Genomic DNA, 13,284 nt, shown 5'->3' on the forward strand with positions numbered 1-13,284 from the left:
ATGCCCACCGTGTATCAAGCACAATGAGAGTTTGGTAATATCTTCCTCCGGAGGGGACATTTCTGCTTTTGCCTGTTTGCATTGTAGATGTGCAGTATAAGAGACACCCAGACTGTTGTCTTGTCTTGTTGGATGATGCAAGAGATTGTTTTCATGTGTCCGATCGTGACAGAGTACACCAGACGAGTGAAGGACCGGATTCATCACAACAACCCGCATCGTTTCACGCAGGGTCTGAACATGAGGGCGGCGCGCTGCACCGTCTGTCTGGACACGGTTCATTTCGGTCGGCAGGCCGCCACCTGCATCGGTACGAGTCACAGGTCTACAAATAAAGAGAGCGTCCAACTGATGTCTGTTTAAACCTCTTCTCTCTCCCGTGTCAGAATGTCACGCTCTGTGCCACCCCAAATGTTCCCCGTACCTCCCGGCGGCCTGCGGTGTGCCCACAGAGTACGCCCTGCATCTGTCTGAGGCTCTGTGCCGGGAGAAGGGCAACACGTCTGCAATGAAAGACGCCGGCGTTCACATGAGACTCGAGGGATGGATGAAACAGCTCAGGTACATACCGCTGCACAGATCAAGGAATTCAATTCACATCTCATGTGTTGAAGACACCACGTGTCACTTCAGGTGTGCTGTGATGGACTCTTTTTCATTCTGCAGAAATGGGAAGCGAGGTCAAGGCTGGGAGAGAAAGTATGTCGTGCTGGACGCATATAAAGTGATCACATATGAGGCCGAACCAAGAGACGGTTTGCAAACTTTTTTTTTATTTCATTCATTGCGCATCGGTTTACTTCGGCTGGAGATCTGCTTGTTTTTCTCGGTACCAAGATGATCTTCCAGCTTGAAACTCCACTAGTTCCTTTAGAGAAAAGAAATGATTGTTCAAGAGTGCTAATAGTGTAGTTCTTTTAAACAAATAATAAGAAAGTATAATTTCGGTCTACCCGTTATGTACTTCACAGGAATATATTAATATATTATATTAAGCGACGCTTAAGCGTACTTCATTTCGTCCAACAGAAAAGTCATAGTATAGACCACTTCGCATGAGGTAAACACTGGTCGTGAAGCACTTCTGGTCTCACTTTTTTAGATTGTTTTACATACATAAATTACATGATCAAATCTTAACATATTTAACATAAAAAACATCAAATAAATGCTTGTGGATCAGTTTTGTTTACATCTTGCAAAGTGGTCTGTAAGCGCAATGTTAAGTTCACTTAAAGAAAAAAGTATACTTTGAGTGTAAAAACTACTAAACAAGTAGTTTACTGAGAGTATAATAGTATTGTGTACTTTTATAATCTAAAACATGTGTTACAAGTACTGGTGAACTCCCAGAATAAGTAAAGTCACAGTACAAATGAAAAAGATCAGAAACTAACAACTTAAAAGTGTGTTTCTAACCTTAAAAGTTAGCAAATTTAGTAGCATTGAAATAGTACAAATTGATATCACATAAAGTATACTTGAAATAAACTTCAACTGATGTATTGTCGATATAACTGGAATGATGTTGTGTTGTTGTTGTTTTTGTGTAGAGTCTGTGAAGGTGCTGGATGAGTTCGAGTTGTGTTTATCTGACGGAGAGGTGACGGTTCACTCGGCTGTCGGAGCCTCCGAGGTTCCCAACACTGGGAAGTCAGGTGACCAAACATCCAAACAGACCTGAGAATATCACGATATATGAGACGTAATAAAACGAGTGTTTGTTTTGTGTCCTCAAACGTTCCAGATGTGCCGTTCGTGTTGAAGTTGGAATCATTGCCGCACTCGTCCTGTTGGCCCGGTCAGACTCTTTATCTCCTGACCTCTGGTTTCTCTGAGAAGCAGCGCTGGGTGGCCGTGCTGGAGGCCATCGTAGCGAGCAGTCGCGGGGCGAGAGAGAAGGCTGAAGCTGATGCTGTGAGTGACACAAAGACGTAAACACTGTCTGAGGCTTTGTGTTCTTCACATGATATTGATGATGATGATGTTTTTGGTCCTGTGTAGAAATTGTTGGGTAATTCTTTACTGAAGCTGGAAGGAGATGACAGACTGGATATTAACTGCACACTTCCATTGACCGACCAGGTACATCAGACACACACACACCTGCCTTGATCCTGTCTTGAAAAGCCCAGCTAAAGCATATTTTTTGTGTGATACTCAACTTCAACAATTTTACATTTTATAAACGTCAAAGATAAAAAAAGCTTTTTGTATTTTTTATGCAGAATTATAAAATTTAAAGTCAACAAAATCATTAATTTAAGTATTGAAACACATTTATTTTTTATTTTATTTAAGATATTTTCTCATTTTAAATCAGTCTTTAAAATCATTAATTTCAGTATTCAAAATCATTTATTTCAGTATTTAAAATCGTTAATCTACTATTTTTTTTTTTTAGTATTTGAAATGAGTTATTTCAGTATTAATAGGGATTCATTTCAATATAGAAAAAAATGTATTTAAGTATTAGAAAGATTTTATTTCAATATTTGAAGTCGGTAATCTAAATATTGGAACGTATTCATTTCAGTAGTTAATTTCAGTATTTGAAATCAGCTATTTCAGTATTGAAAGGCAGTGTTTAAAATAATACCTTTTAGTATAATTTACAAGGGCTGTGCAATCTTTATTGTCAATTTTGGCAATTTGACGATTACACAAAACCAAAATGTAGGTGAAACGATAAATGATAACAATGATTTACTTTTTGCAAGGAGCTACATGCTACAAACTAAGTGTATTATTTATTTGTAATTCACTTAATTCAAGTTAAAATGTTAGTTTTTTTCAAAAGTGAGTAATTGTGGCCATTTCAATTTTGGCCATGATTTATGTTTTTTGTCAACATCAAGCAGCTGTGGTTGTCTGATGATTGTGTGTGTGTTTTTTTGTCAGATCGTGTTGGTGGGCTCTGAGGAGGGTCTCTACGCTCTGAACGTGATTAAAAACTCTCTTACTCACATCCCGGGTCTGGGGTCTGTGTTCCAGATCCACATCGTCAAAGAACACGACAAGCTCCTGATGATCGTGGGTGAGCGACCAAAAATCACCTGCTTCCAATAATGCATAGACAGTATTTTAGTCATTGCATCACTCACAAAAAGCTTCCAAAAGGTACCTTGGTGTTACCGTGGTAACAGGTGTTTTACAGAAAAATGTCAGTATCATAACTTTATGTTTGTGTGATGTAGGTGATGAGCGAGCGCTGTGTCTGGTGGAGATAAAGAAGGTGAAACAGTCTCTGTCTCAGTCTCATCTCCCCTCCCTGCCTGAGATCGTACCGTACATCTTTGAGACGGTTAAGGGTTGTCATCTCTTCGCCGCCGGCAGGGTAAAGCATTCAAACTTTCTCTCAGTCCTTTTTTACTCTGCTGCATTGCGTCATGTCCTCGTGTGACGTCCAGCCCTTCAGAAATCTACCACCAAGGGTTTTTCTGTGTTCGTCCTGCAGATAGAAAATGGGCCGTGCATTTGTGCTGCGATGCCCAATAAAGTCACGATTCTACGTTACAACGACAATCTCAACAAATTTTGCATACGGAAGGTAAGAAACCTTTACAAACATCCGTCATTCACAACAATGAAAGGTTTTTATTAGTGATGTACAGCTCTAGTCAGGTCCATCCACAGACGTATTGAGATTCTTTTGAGACACCTGCTGCCTTCAGGTGGAAGTTTACTTTAAAATAATGCTGTCAAACGATTAATCACGATTAATTGCATCCAGAATAAAAGTTTGTGATACTCAATATGTGTCTGTATATTGTGCATATTAATTTTGTAATTATAAATACAAAAACATACACATAAATATATAAACAGTATATTTAATACAATTTTTAGATGTGTTTTTTATATTTACCAACACATTAAATTACATATAAACGTTTATACATTTCTTAAATAAATAAACAGAATGTTAATATGCACAGTACACAAACTTTTATTCTGGATGCGATTAATCATTTGACAGCCCTACTTTAAAATTGATTTATGACAGGAGTGTACATACAAATTATTATATACTGCTAAATGTCACTTTTCCACGAACACTGACGTTTATTTCAATATTTTGCAATACAATTCCATCCTAATCGTGACAAACTAATCTGTAAATCTTTGGGGAGGTTTAAGCCTCGAGAATAAGAATCTGACAAATGTTTGACAGTATAAAGTTGTAGATAGTTTTATGTTACTAATTAGTTTCAGTTTTCTTGTATTATTTCAGTTTTTTTCCTATTTAGATATATGTTCCTTTTATTAAACACTTGTGTTTTATTCATTGAGTTTGTGCATGAGAAAGTGAAAAGGGGGAACATTTCTCAGTATGTGTTGTGGTGTTTAGGAATTACCATTGAAGCATTAATGTCCCCCAAGTGGACATTTGCGGTACAGCAGCTAAAAGTGTAACACAGATCTCTTTTTTTTCATTTCAAGCTCAGATTCTTGGTTACGTGTGTCTTTGAATTTCTAGCCTTATTTCGCTGAAACAAATATTTATTTATATTTTAAATAATATTTATATTTTCATAACCATCAAATTAAGCTTAAAAATGACATATTTTTTTATAAGTGATTCCACTTCCTCAATAATCAGCAAAATGTCTCCTTTCAAACAAGATGTTAGTTCTGTACTCCAAAGCATTCATGATTTATAACCATTTTAGTTTGGATAGTGTATTTTCATTTGTATGCTCAAAAAGGGCGGTGACGTTAACAGGTTAAATAAACTTCAAAATGTTCATTTTGACAACAGATGTTTGTAAAGGACCTGAGGTTCATTGATATTATGTTTGTATAAAACATTATATTGGTATCCAGACCTCTAAATTTAAGTTTATTAACTGATTTCAAAATAACATCAGTGTCTGGTGTATAAAACACATATTGATCACTTTATAAAACATGAGTAACAGACCATTAAAAACTTCAAAACCGTCTCTCTCTCTCTCTCTCTCTCTCTCTCTCTCTCTCTCTCTCTCTCTCTCTCTCTCTCTCTCTCTCTCTCTCTCTCTCTCTCTCTCTCTCTCTCTCTCTCTCTCTCTCTCTCTCTCTCTCTCTCTCTCTCCTCTCTCTTCTCTCTCTCTCTCTCTCTCTCTCTCTCCTTCTCTCTCTCCCTCTCTTCTCTCTCTCTCTCTCTCTCTCTCTCTCTCTCTCTCTCTCTCTCTCTCTCTCTCTCTCTCTCTCTCTCTTTCTCTCTCTCTCTCTCTCTCTCTCTCTCTCTCTCTCTCTCTCTCTCTCTCTCTCTCTCTTCTCTCTCTCTCTCTCTCTCTCTCTCTGTGTGTGTCTGTCAGGAGATTGAAACGCTTGAGCCGTGCAGCTGTATCCACTTCACCAGCTACAGCATCATTATTGGTACCAATAAATTCTATGAGATTGAGATGAAGCAGTGTGTTCTGGACGGTACGTATATCCCTCACATCCTGTGACCTCACATCATATTAAAGTCGGCACGAAAAACAAGTAGTAATTTTTTCCCTATCGTGGCGTATACCCGAGTGAAACGACTTCTGAAATGAGAAAAACAATTAGTAAAACAGTTATAATATGTAAATCAATTAGTCGGCATGAGATAAAAAATGATCATTATGGAAAGGATTGTTAATACACAGTGGTGAAGTATTTATTATAAATGATTTTTCCGTGCAATTCATTCTTTTCTTTCATTCATTTGCACTGGTGCCGCAAACTGGCGTTCAAATTATTCACCTTTTAACAATCCAATCAGTTGTTGGTGGATGAAATCAAGTCCCGCCCACATTTTTTTCTCATTTCAGAAGTCGTTTCACATGGGTCTACACCACAATACGGGAAAAAATCACTGCTTATGTTTCGTGCCGACTTTAATATGGAATGATCATTTCCTATTCAATGCTGACTTTATACTCTCCAAACTCTAAATATATTTACATTTTACATTTATCCATTGACAGATGCTTTTATCCAAAGTGACATACATCGCATGATACTATACATTTGTTTGTATGTTTACTGTATATAAGTGAGGATTTCCAGAATAACCAATTTACATCTTTTTTTAATGCATATCCCCCCGACTGCCGAATAGTCACATAGTTAAGTGTCAGGGAAATACACTTCTTCTGAAACCTATTTCACTTACTGTTGTCTTGTCAATGAAAGACACAACATCCATGCTTAGAAATCTGTCATATGAGCGGTGCACATGATGGATCAGTTATTAAAAACGATGAGCAACATCATCGCTCTGTCAGTTCTTCACATTTGCATGTTTCTGTTCAGATTTCTCATTGAGACCGGCTGGTGCACCATTTGTCAGGACGTGATGATAAGGCACTTATCACTTCTAATTGTGCATCATGTACGCGGTGTTTCGCCTGTTTTTGGCAGAATTCTTGGACAAGAATGACGTGTCGCTGGCGTCGGCTGTGTTCAGCGGATCGACACACAGTTTTCCCATCGCTATCGTCCAGGTGTCCAGCACACCACAGAAGGAAGAATATCTGCTCTGCTTCCACGGTCAGATACCACCGCATGAATGACTATCAATGTTGATTTTATTAAATGCATCATAAGTAGACTACCTACGTTCTAGTTTTAAAAGAAGTATGCAATCTAACTACTAAGATGATCTGTGTGCACAGAATACTTTGGTGATTTGTTCAGCGTGCAAAAATAATAATATTACAATGACAAAAGTATATCAAGATATTATTAAAAAAGTGCCTTACTTACAAAACAAACATTTCAGTTACATTAAAGACATTACAACATTCAAGGATTCATTAAACATTCTGTATTTGAAGAGCTCTTGTCCAAAACGCTATAAATCCATTTTAATAGTTTTCATGAAAATGTCATTTTCTAACTAGACCCATACATTTTGTTAATATTCAATTTATCCTGTTAAAATGGTCTGTTGGCTCAGTTTGAACGTGTTAAATAATGATTGTTAAATGAAACAACAATATTGTCGATTATAAATTTGAATGTTATTTTTATTTTTTTCAAAACAAACAAGAGAACATGAAACATATGACATCGGGGACTCATACTATACATTTATATAAATCAAATAAATGTAAATGCATGAAATAAATAACAGCAAAATAAAATAAATATTTTCAATTTCATGTTTCAATATTTTCCACCACATACAACAAATCATTTAGAAATAACACATACAAATACCACTAACGAGCGAATTCTGATTGGTCGAGAGGACCGTTTAGGCTAAAAACAGGTTTGGGACTTATAGCGTTTTGGAAAGAAACTGCATCTTGCAGTACATTTTAAACAAGGAAATATAGCGATTTGGCATGAAACATTGATGGAGCAGTGAATAGGTTTAGTACACAGCAAAATGGCATTAAATTTGGCATTTAATGCGTTTTGGAAAAGAGCTCTTCATTTAAATCAAATAAATCGTATGTTTTTTAAAATAGTATAGGACACTATAACGTGATATCATAAAAAATCACCAAAGCTGTACAGTAAATATGTTAAAAAAAAGTGTTACTGCAATAACTCAAGTTTTTGCCTTTCTCCAATGTGATTGTGACAACAGAGATAGGAGTGTTTGTGGACGCGTACGGTCGAAGAAGTCGTCCCGAAGACCTCACGTGGTGTCGACTTCCTCTAACATTCGGTAGCCATGCAGATCTCCTTTCCATAATGTATTCATGAATTTATGATGCGGAACTTCAGGATGACTCACCGATGCATCTGTTTGTCTGTCTGTCTCACAGCGTTCAGAGAACCGTATCTGTTCGTCACTTACTTCAACTCACTGGATGTTATTGAGATACAGGGACACGCCGCTCTCGGGTACAAACACACAGCATGCGAAATAAGCTTGTGTTGGGTGTAACTAGTTACTAAGTCATATGTTACTGTAATTTCATTACTTTTCCCTTAAAAAGGTAAAGTAAGGGATTACTCTGGTTTTTGATGTAATTTAATTACAGTTTCTTTGGGTGTTATTGAACTAGATACTGTGTGATGTATACATTACTGGAATTCTCTAACGTTTATGCATTAATGTATCTTTCTCACATTTGTTATACTCAAGTCAGTTGATAAATATACTTAATGTAGTTTTATATTATTTATTTGAATGAATTAAGTGATTCAAGGATAGACATGAAACGACTCTTCACTAATCAAGGTTGATCTAGGATATAGAAAGTAGGCTGTCAAACGATTAATCGCAATTAATCGCATCCAGAATAAAGGTTTGTGTTAACATAATATATATCTGTGTACTGTGCATATTAATTTTGTATTTATAAAGACAAAACATTTTAAGTAAATATTTAAATGTATTTATTTATATTGACCAATAATTGAAATTCTAAATAAAAGTTTATTAATTGTTATATTTTTCTTAAATAAATGCATTTATGTGTATGTGTTCATAATTACAAAATGAATATGCACAGAACACAGACATTTGTTACATAAAATATAACAATTAATAAACTTTTATTTAGAATTTCAATTATTGGTAAATACAGATGTAAATATAACAATTAATATACTTTTGTTTAAGTATAAATGAATATAAATGAAATTAATATGCAGAACACCGTATTCATTTATATTTATAAATGATTGAAATTCTAAATAAAAGTTTATTGTTATATCTTCATTTATATTCAACAATTATCTAAATTCTAAATAAAAGTTTATTAATTGTTATATTTTATATTTTTCTTAAATATTTGCATTTATGTGTACGTGTTCACAAATACAAAATTAATAAGGACAGAACATCGACATTTGTTATATAAAATAAAACAATTAATACACTTTTATTTAGGATTTCAATTATTGGTAAATATAAACTATTCATAAATACAAAACGAATATGCACAGAGCACCGACATATAATTTATGTAAACAAACTTTTATTCTGGATGCGATTAATCACGATTAATCATTTGACAGCCATAATTAAGTACTTTTCGAAAAGAATAATTTGTAGAGTAATGTAATTACATCATTGAATAGTAACTACTAGTTAGTTAATTACTTTTTCAGAGTAACTTAACCAAAACTGCATATAAGCCAACAGATTTAATGAAATGAGAACTTCACTGAATCTTGTTTTAAACAGTCCTCCTGGCCTGGTTCACCTGGACATTCCAAACCCACGAAATCTGGGCCCGGCCATCTCGTCGGGTGCCATTTATCTGGCCTCGTCCTATCAGAATAAACTGAGGGTGATCTGCTGTAAGGGCAGTCTGGTGCGAGAGTCCAGAGAGCTGCAGAGGACCGGTTCCAGCAGGAGGTGACCATTATTCATGCCAATACATCATGAGTTCTGGGTTTATCCTTTACAAAAAGCTGTTTTACCAAAGTCTGTGCTTTGTTGGATTTACCCAAAGTCTGACCTCCACAGCAGCCCGAACAAGCGCGGTCCCCCCACATACAACGAGCACATCTCCAAGCGTCTGGCCTCGGGTCCCGGGAGCCAGGAAGGGCCACTGCACCGCGAGCCAAGCACCCCTCACCGCTACCGCGAGGGCCGCACGGAGTTCCGGAGGGACAAGTCTCCGGCCCGGCCTCTGGAGCGCGAGAAATCACCCGGTCGCGCCGTGCTGGACAGCCGCCGGGAGAGGTCGCCCGGGCGCTTCGAGAGCAGCGGGAGCGAGAGAGACCGCGAGCGCTCGCGTCTGCACACAAGCTCCGTGCGCACCCAGCTAACGCCCGTCAACAAGGTACGCACGCGACACTGCCACGTAAACTGTGTATCCTTCTAGGGATGCAAACATGATTGGGGATGTTCATGCATGCACAGATACATGAACATCTGCTGCTCAGATGCTTTCTTTGTAGTGTTTAATCATGGCTTTCCATGTCGGACGCACAAGTCAGGTTAATGTCCAGCCATTAGAAATAACTCCGGGCCGTCAGGAGCCCAAGCGCGCTGTTAAAATCTGCGTCCTTTCAAGTAGTATGATGTATCTTCGTCAAACAGAAGTGTGTGACCTCTCTGTCCTGGTGGTGGTGTAGGTATGGGACCAGTCTTCGGTTTGAGAACCCCCGGGAGAGAAGACCTCAGAGCCATCGTCCACTTCCCGCGTGGATGGACGTGCCGTTTTAACACACTGAACTAAATTATCTCATGCCTGTAACCGTTTAAAGAGCCATGTTTTCACCTGCAGCCCAAATATTGTATGGACGACACTTTGCTAACGTTGTAAACTTTGTCCATGCTGTGAACATCTATGAAGCAGATTGGAGATGATTACCGGATGAATTTTGGGAAAAGCCCTTAACGAAATATTGCAGGTTTAATGCGAGGAACGTTTGATCCTACGCATCTGTCGCACCTAAGCGCTGAATTATTTTGACGTCATTTGTTTATTTATTTATTTAAAAAAACTGAAACGCCAAAACATTTTCAAAATAGCTAGAACAAATGTTTTACTGTATATGAGGTGATCCACCTAGAATTCAAGTAATAAATGAAGACTCCGTCTTACGGTCAAGACAATAGTTGAAAATGTGGACAATCGGTGTGCACTTATTACTGAACTAAAAATAATAGTGAACACTACCAGTCAATTTCGGGTCACTTGACCAAAATGTTTCTTGTAATATTAAAAATTGTTTGTTTCAATGTTTGAAATAACCTTCGTAGACAAACATATAATTGTGCCGACAAATTAAGTTCTTTCCTTAGAAAAACTTCATTTTTATAAAAAATAAGAATTTTGAAATAAATAAATGAAAATTCATTTTAATACTGTTTAAAAAGCTTCTCATTGGATGATTAAATGTAAAGTCTAAGATTTGCTTTTATTAGGCAAAGACAGCGTTGAGTAAGTTACTCCAAAAAAGTTACTAATTACTAATTACATTCTATATCCCACATCAACTATGATTAGAATTGATAGACTTGAAACTGCTTATCATTTAATTCATTAAAATAAATAATAAAACGAAATAAATTATTCTTATTAACTGACCAAAGTAAACAAACGTGAGAAGGATACAATAAATCATACATTTTAGAGTTAGACTTATAATATTGAAGTCATTTCCACGATCAGATATATAACACAGTATTTAGTTCAATTACAGAAGAAGTAACTGTAATTAAATTACAGAAACAAATAAGAGTAATCCCTTACTTTACTTTTCACGAAAAAGTAATTAAATTACAGTAACTAATTATTTAGTAACTTGTTACAGCCAACTCTGGCAAAGAGTTACAAGATGCTAAAATATAACCGGTTTTTTTTTAGATGCTTTTAATCATAAATCTCATAGTGTCATTTCATGGTTCTGATGGGTTTACTATCATTCTAAAATGTGGTAAAAATATAAAGAACGAGTCGGCAATCCAAAACTTTTGACAAAGAAATAACAAAAGTAACTTCAAACATTGAAACATACACCTACAGATTAATAAAAAACATTTTCAAGTGATACTAAACTTTTGACCAGTGTATATATATATATTTATATAAAATCTTGTGTATACAATCTTGTGAGTGTTTCAACATTTATTTGAACATGGTAGGTGGAGGGGTGTGATGAACAGTATGCCACAAATGTTATAGATTACGCTTGTACTGAACCCACAACCGACGATCAGCACATTAATATTGTAAATAAGGTGAAATCAGTTTTTATAGTTTAACGGAACTTGAGCGATGAAGTCTATTTTTATGCTATTAAACTGTTTGTATAGACAGTTGAAATGGGTTTCCTACAGAAAAGTACAGACGAGGTTTTATGTCCATATAAGCTCTAGTGTAAAACAGTCGATTTTGGCTGCTCAACTACATTTTGTGCAATTTTCTATATAATCAATTTCACAGGCAAACACCGAAACCTACTGCACATTGTATATTTCTATGCTAATGGAGTCAAAGCTTTTTAAGGAGACGCGTTGTGTTCTCGCTATCAAGTGTCCTTGTGATGTTCAAGTGAACTTACTGTATTTTGTTTAAAATAACAACACAAAGCTTTTGTCGACACACACGACAGCAGACAGTCTCTGTGTTGTTTGGTGTTGAGCTGCGAAGTGAAATCAGCGACCCTCAGGGTTTGGAGAAGAACTTCTGTGTGAATTTATCTGTTCAATGATGAGGCAATAGAGGCTTGTTTGAAACGAGTGACGATTTAAAACGCATGAGTAAATTCTCACTTGGTTTTGGGGACGTCTGTCACATTATAATAAACTGATATTTGATGTACTTTTTTGTAAGGAAATGATGAAACTATATTAAACTCTATTAAAGTATATGAGCCATAAACTATATTTTGTGTTGATTCTTTGTGTCAAAATGATGTTGAGGATGAGAGGGCTTCAATTCATGTTGGCCACTGGTTCACTAACCACGGTATATTAACCTTGTTTGAAATATATTTAGACCCCTATACAGGTCATTTTACATAATCGTATTTACCAAAAATTGATTAACCAACAGCTGAGAAAGTAAAAGTTCTCTTTACTATGACAATCACATTAAAACAACTAAAATGTGATTTGTTGTCTCAATAACCATATTGTATTAAGTGAAGTAGCTTCTACTTAAATTCTACCTTAAAATAAACAAATGTACAACATCTTTAGCTTAACTTCAAATCCTTTGTTGATGCAACACAAAGATATAAATGACAAGAGAGGGTCAAAAGTATGCATTAAGGGAATGGACAAATTTGAGTTGTGCAAACTTCAGTGAAAATTAAGTAAACCTAACATGCAATTCCAGTGAATGAACTTAATATTATCAGTACATATGCTGTGAGGAATACCCATAAGCCCTTGCGTCTGAAAAGTTTTTAAAATAATAATGACTTTTGGGGCGTTTATATAGATGTTAATAAAATGTATAATGAAATTTAAGATGTAATTAGTATGTTTGATGTTGTTTTGTTGTGAACATTTTCTGTTAAATTACCATTCAGGTGATTTGTGTTTGCTTGGGTAAGCATAGACCCTGTTCAACCTATCGTATTTCTTACCACAATAAGGAAGACACAGATCAGTAATGCAGTATGTTGTGTGCTTCTGTGGAGAATCGTTCAAGGACTGACATCAAGTCAGTCATCAATTATTGAGTAATATTTGTTATAATATACTTCACTATGCTATATGAACATTAAGGTAATTTAATTAAATATTTTAGTACAGACTACATGAGCACTGTAAATTGATTGAACTCCTGCTAATTTTTTAAGTAAAGAAGGTCAAGTGAACTCATCTATTTGTGTAAACGCAACAAAGATTTTCTTGTTATTTTGACCTAAAATCTCCGTAAGTAGAATTTACTTAAAAAC

General features: G+C 35.9%; 1 protein-coding gene across 5 annotated transcripts in view; it reads left to right on the plus strand.

Annotated features, from left to right (window-relative positions):
• Window positions 1–12,262, plus strand: part of LOC130440175 (citron Rho-interacting kinase) — a 41,747-nt gene extending 29,485 nt beyond the window's left edge. Inside the window, exons 25-40 of one of the 5 annotated variants that reach the window (XM_056773118.1) lie at window positions 173–310; window positions 387–561; window positions 667–755; window positions 1,554–1,658; window positions 1,748–1,917; window positions 2,005–2,085; window positions 2,902–3,037; window positions 3,198–3,337; window positions 3,458–3,550; window positions 5,301–5,409; window positions 6,376–6,504; window positions 7,553–7,633; window positions 7,734–7,812; window positions 9,104–9,277; window positions 9,375–9,707; window positions 10,003–12,262. In XM_056773118.1, coding sequence (XP_056629096.1) covers window positions 173–310; window positions 387–561; window positions 667–755; window positions 1,554–1,658; window positions 1,748–1,917; window positions 2,005–2,085; window positions 2,902–3,037; window positions 3,198–3,337; window positions 3,458–3,550; window positions 5,301–5,409; window positions 6,376–6,504; window positions 7,553–7,633; window positions 7,734–7,812; window positions 9,104–9,277; window positions 9,375–9,693 — 2,018 coding nt within the window. In that variant the 3' untranslated portion in view covers window positions 9,694–9,707; window positions 10,003–12,262. The other 4 variants (XM_056773116.1, XM_056773117.1, XM_056773115.1 and 1 more) reach the window with 4 other exon arrangements.
• Window positions 12,263–13,284: the final 1,022 nt, after the last annotated feature.

Source organism: Triplophysa dalaica, chromosome 18 (genome assembly GCF_015846415.1).
Source record: "Triplophysa dalaica isolate WHDGS20190420 chromosome 18, ASM1584641v1, whole genome shotgun sequence".
Classification (NCBI taxonomy): Eukaryota; Metazoa; Chordata; class Actinopteri; order Cypriniformes; family Nemacheilidae; genus Triplophysa; species Triplophysa dalaica.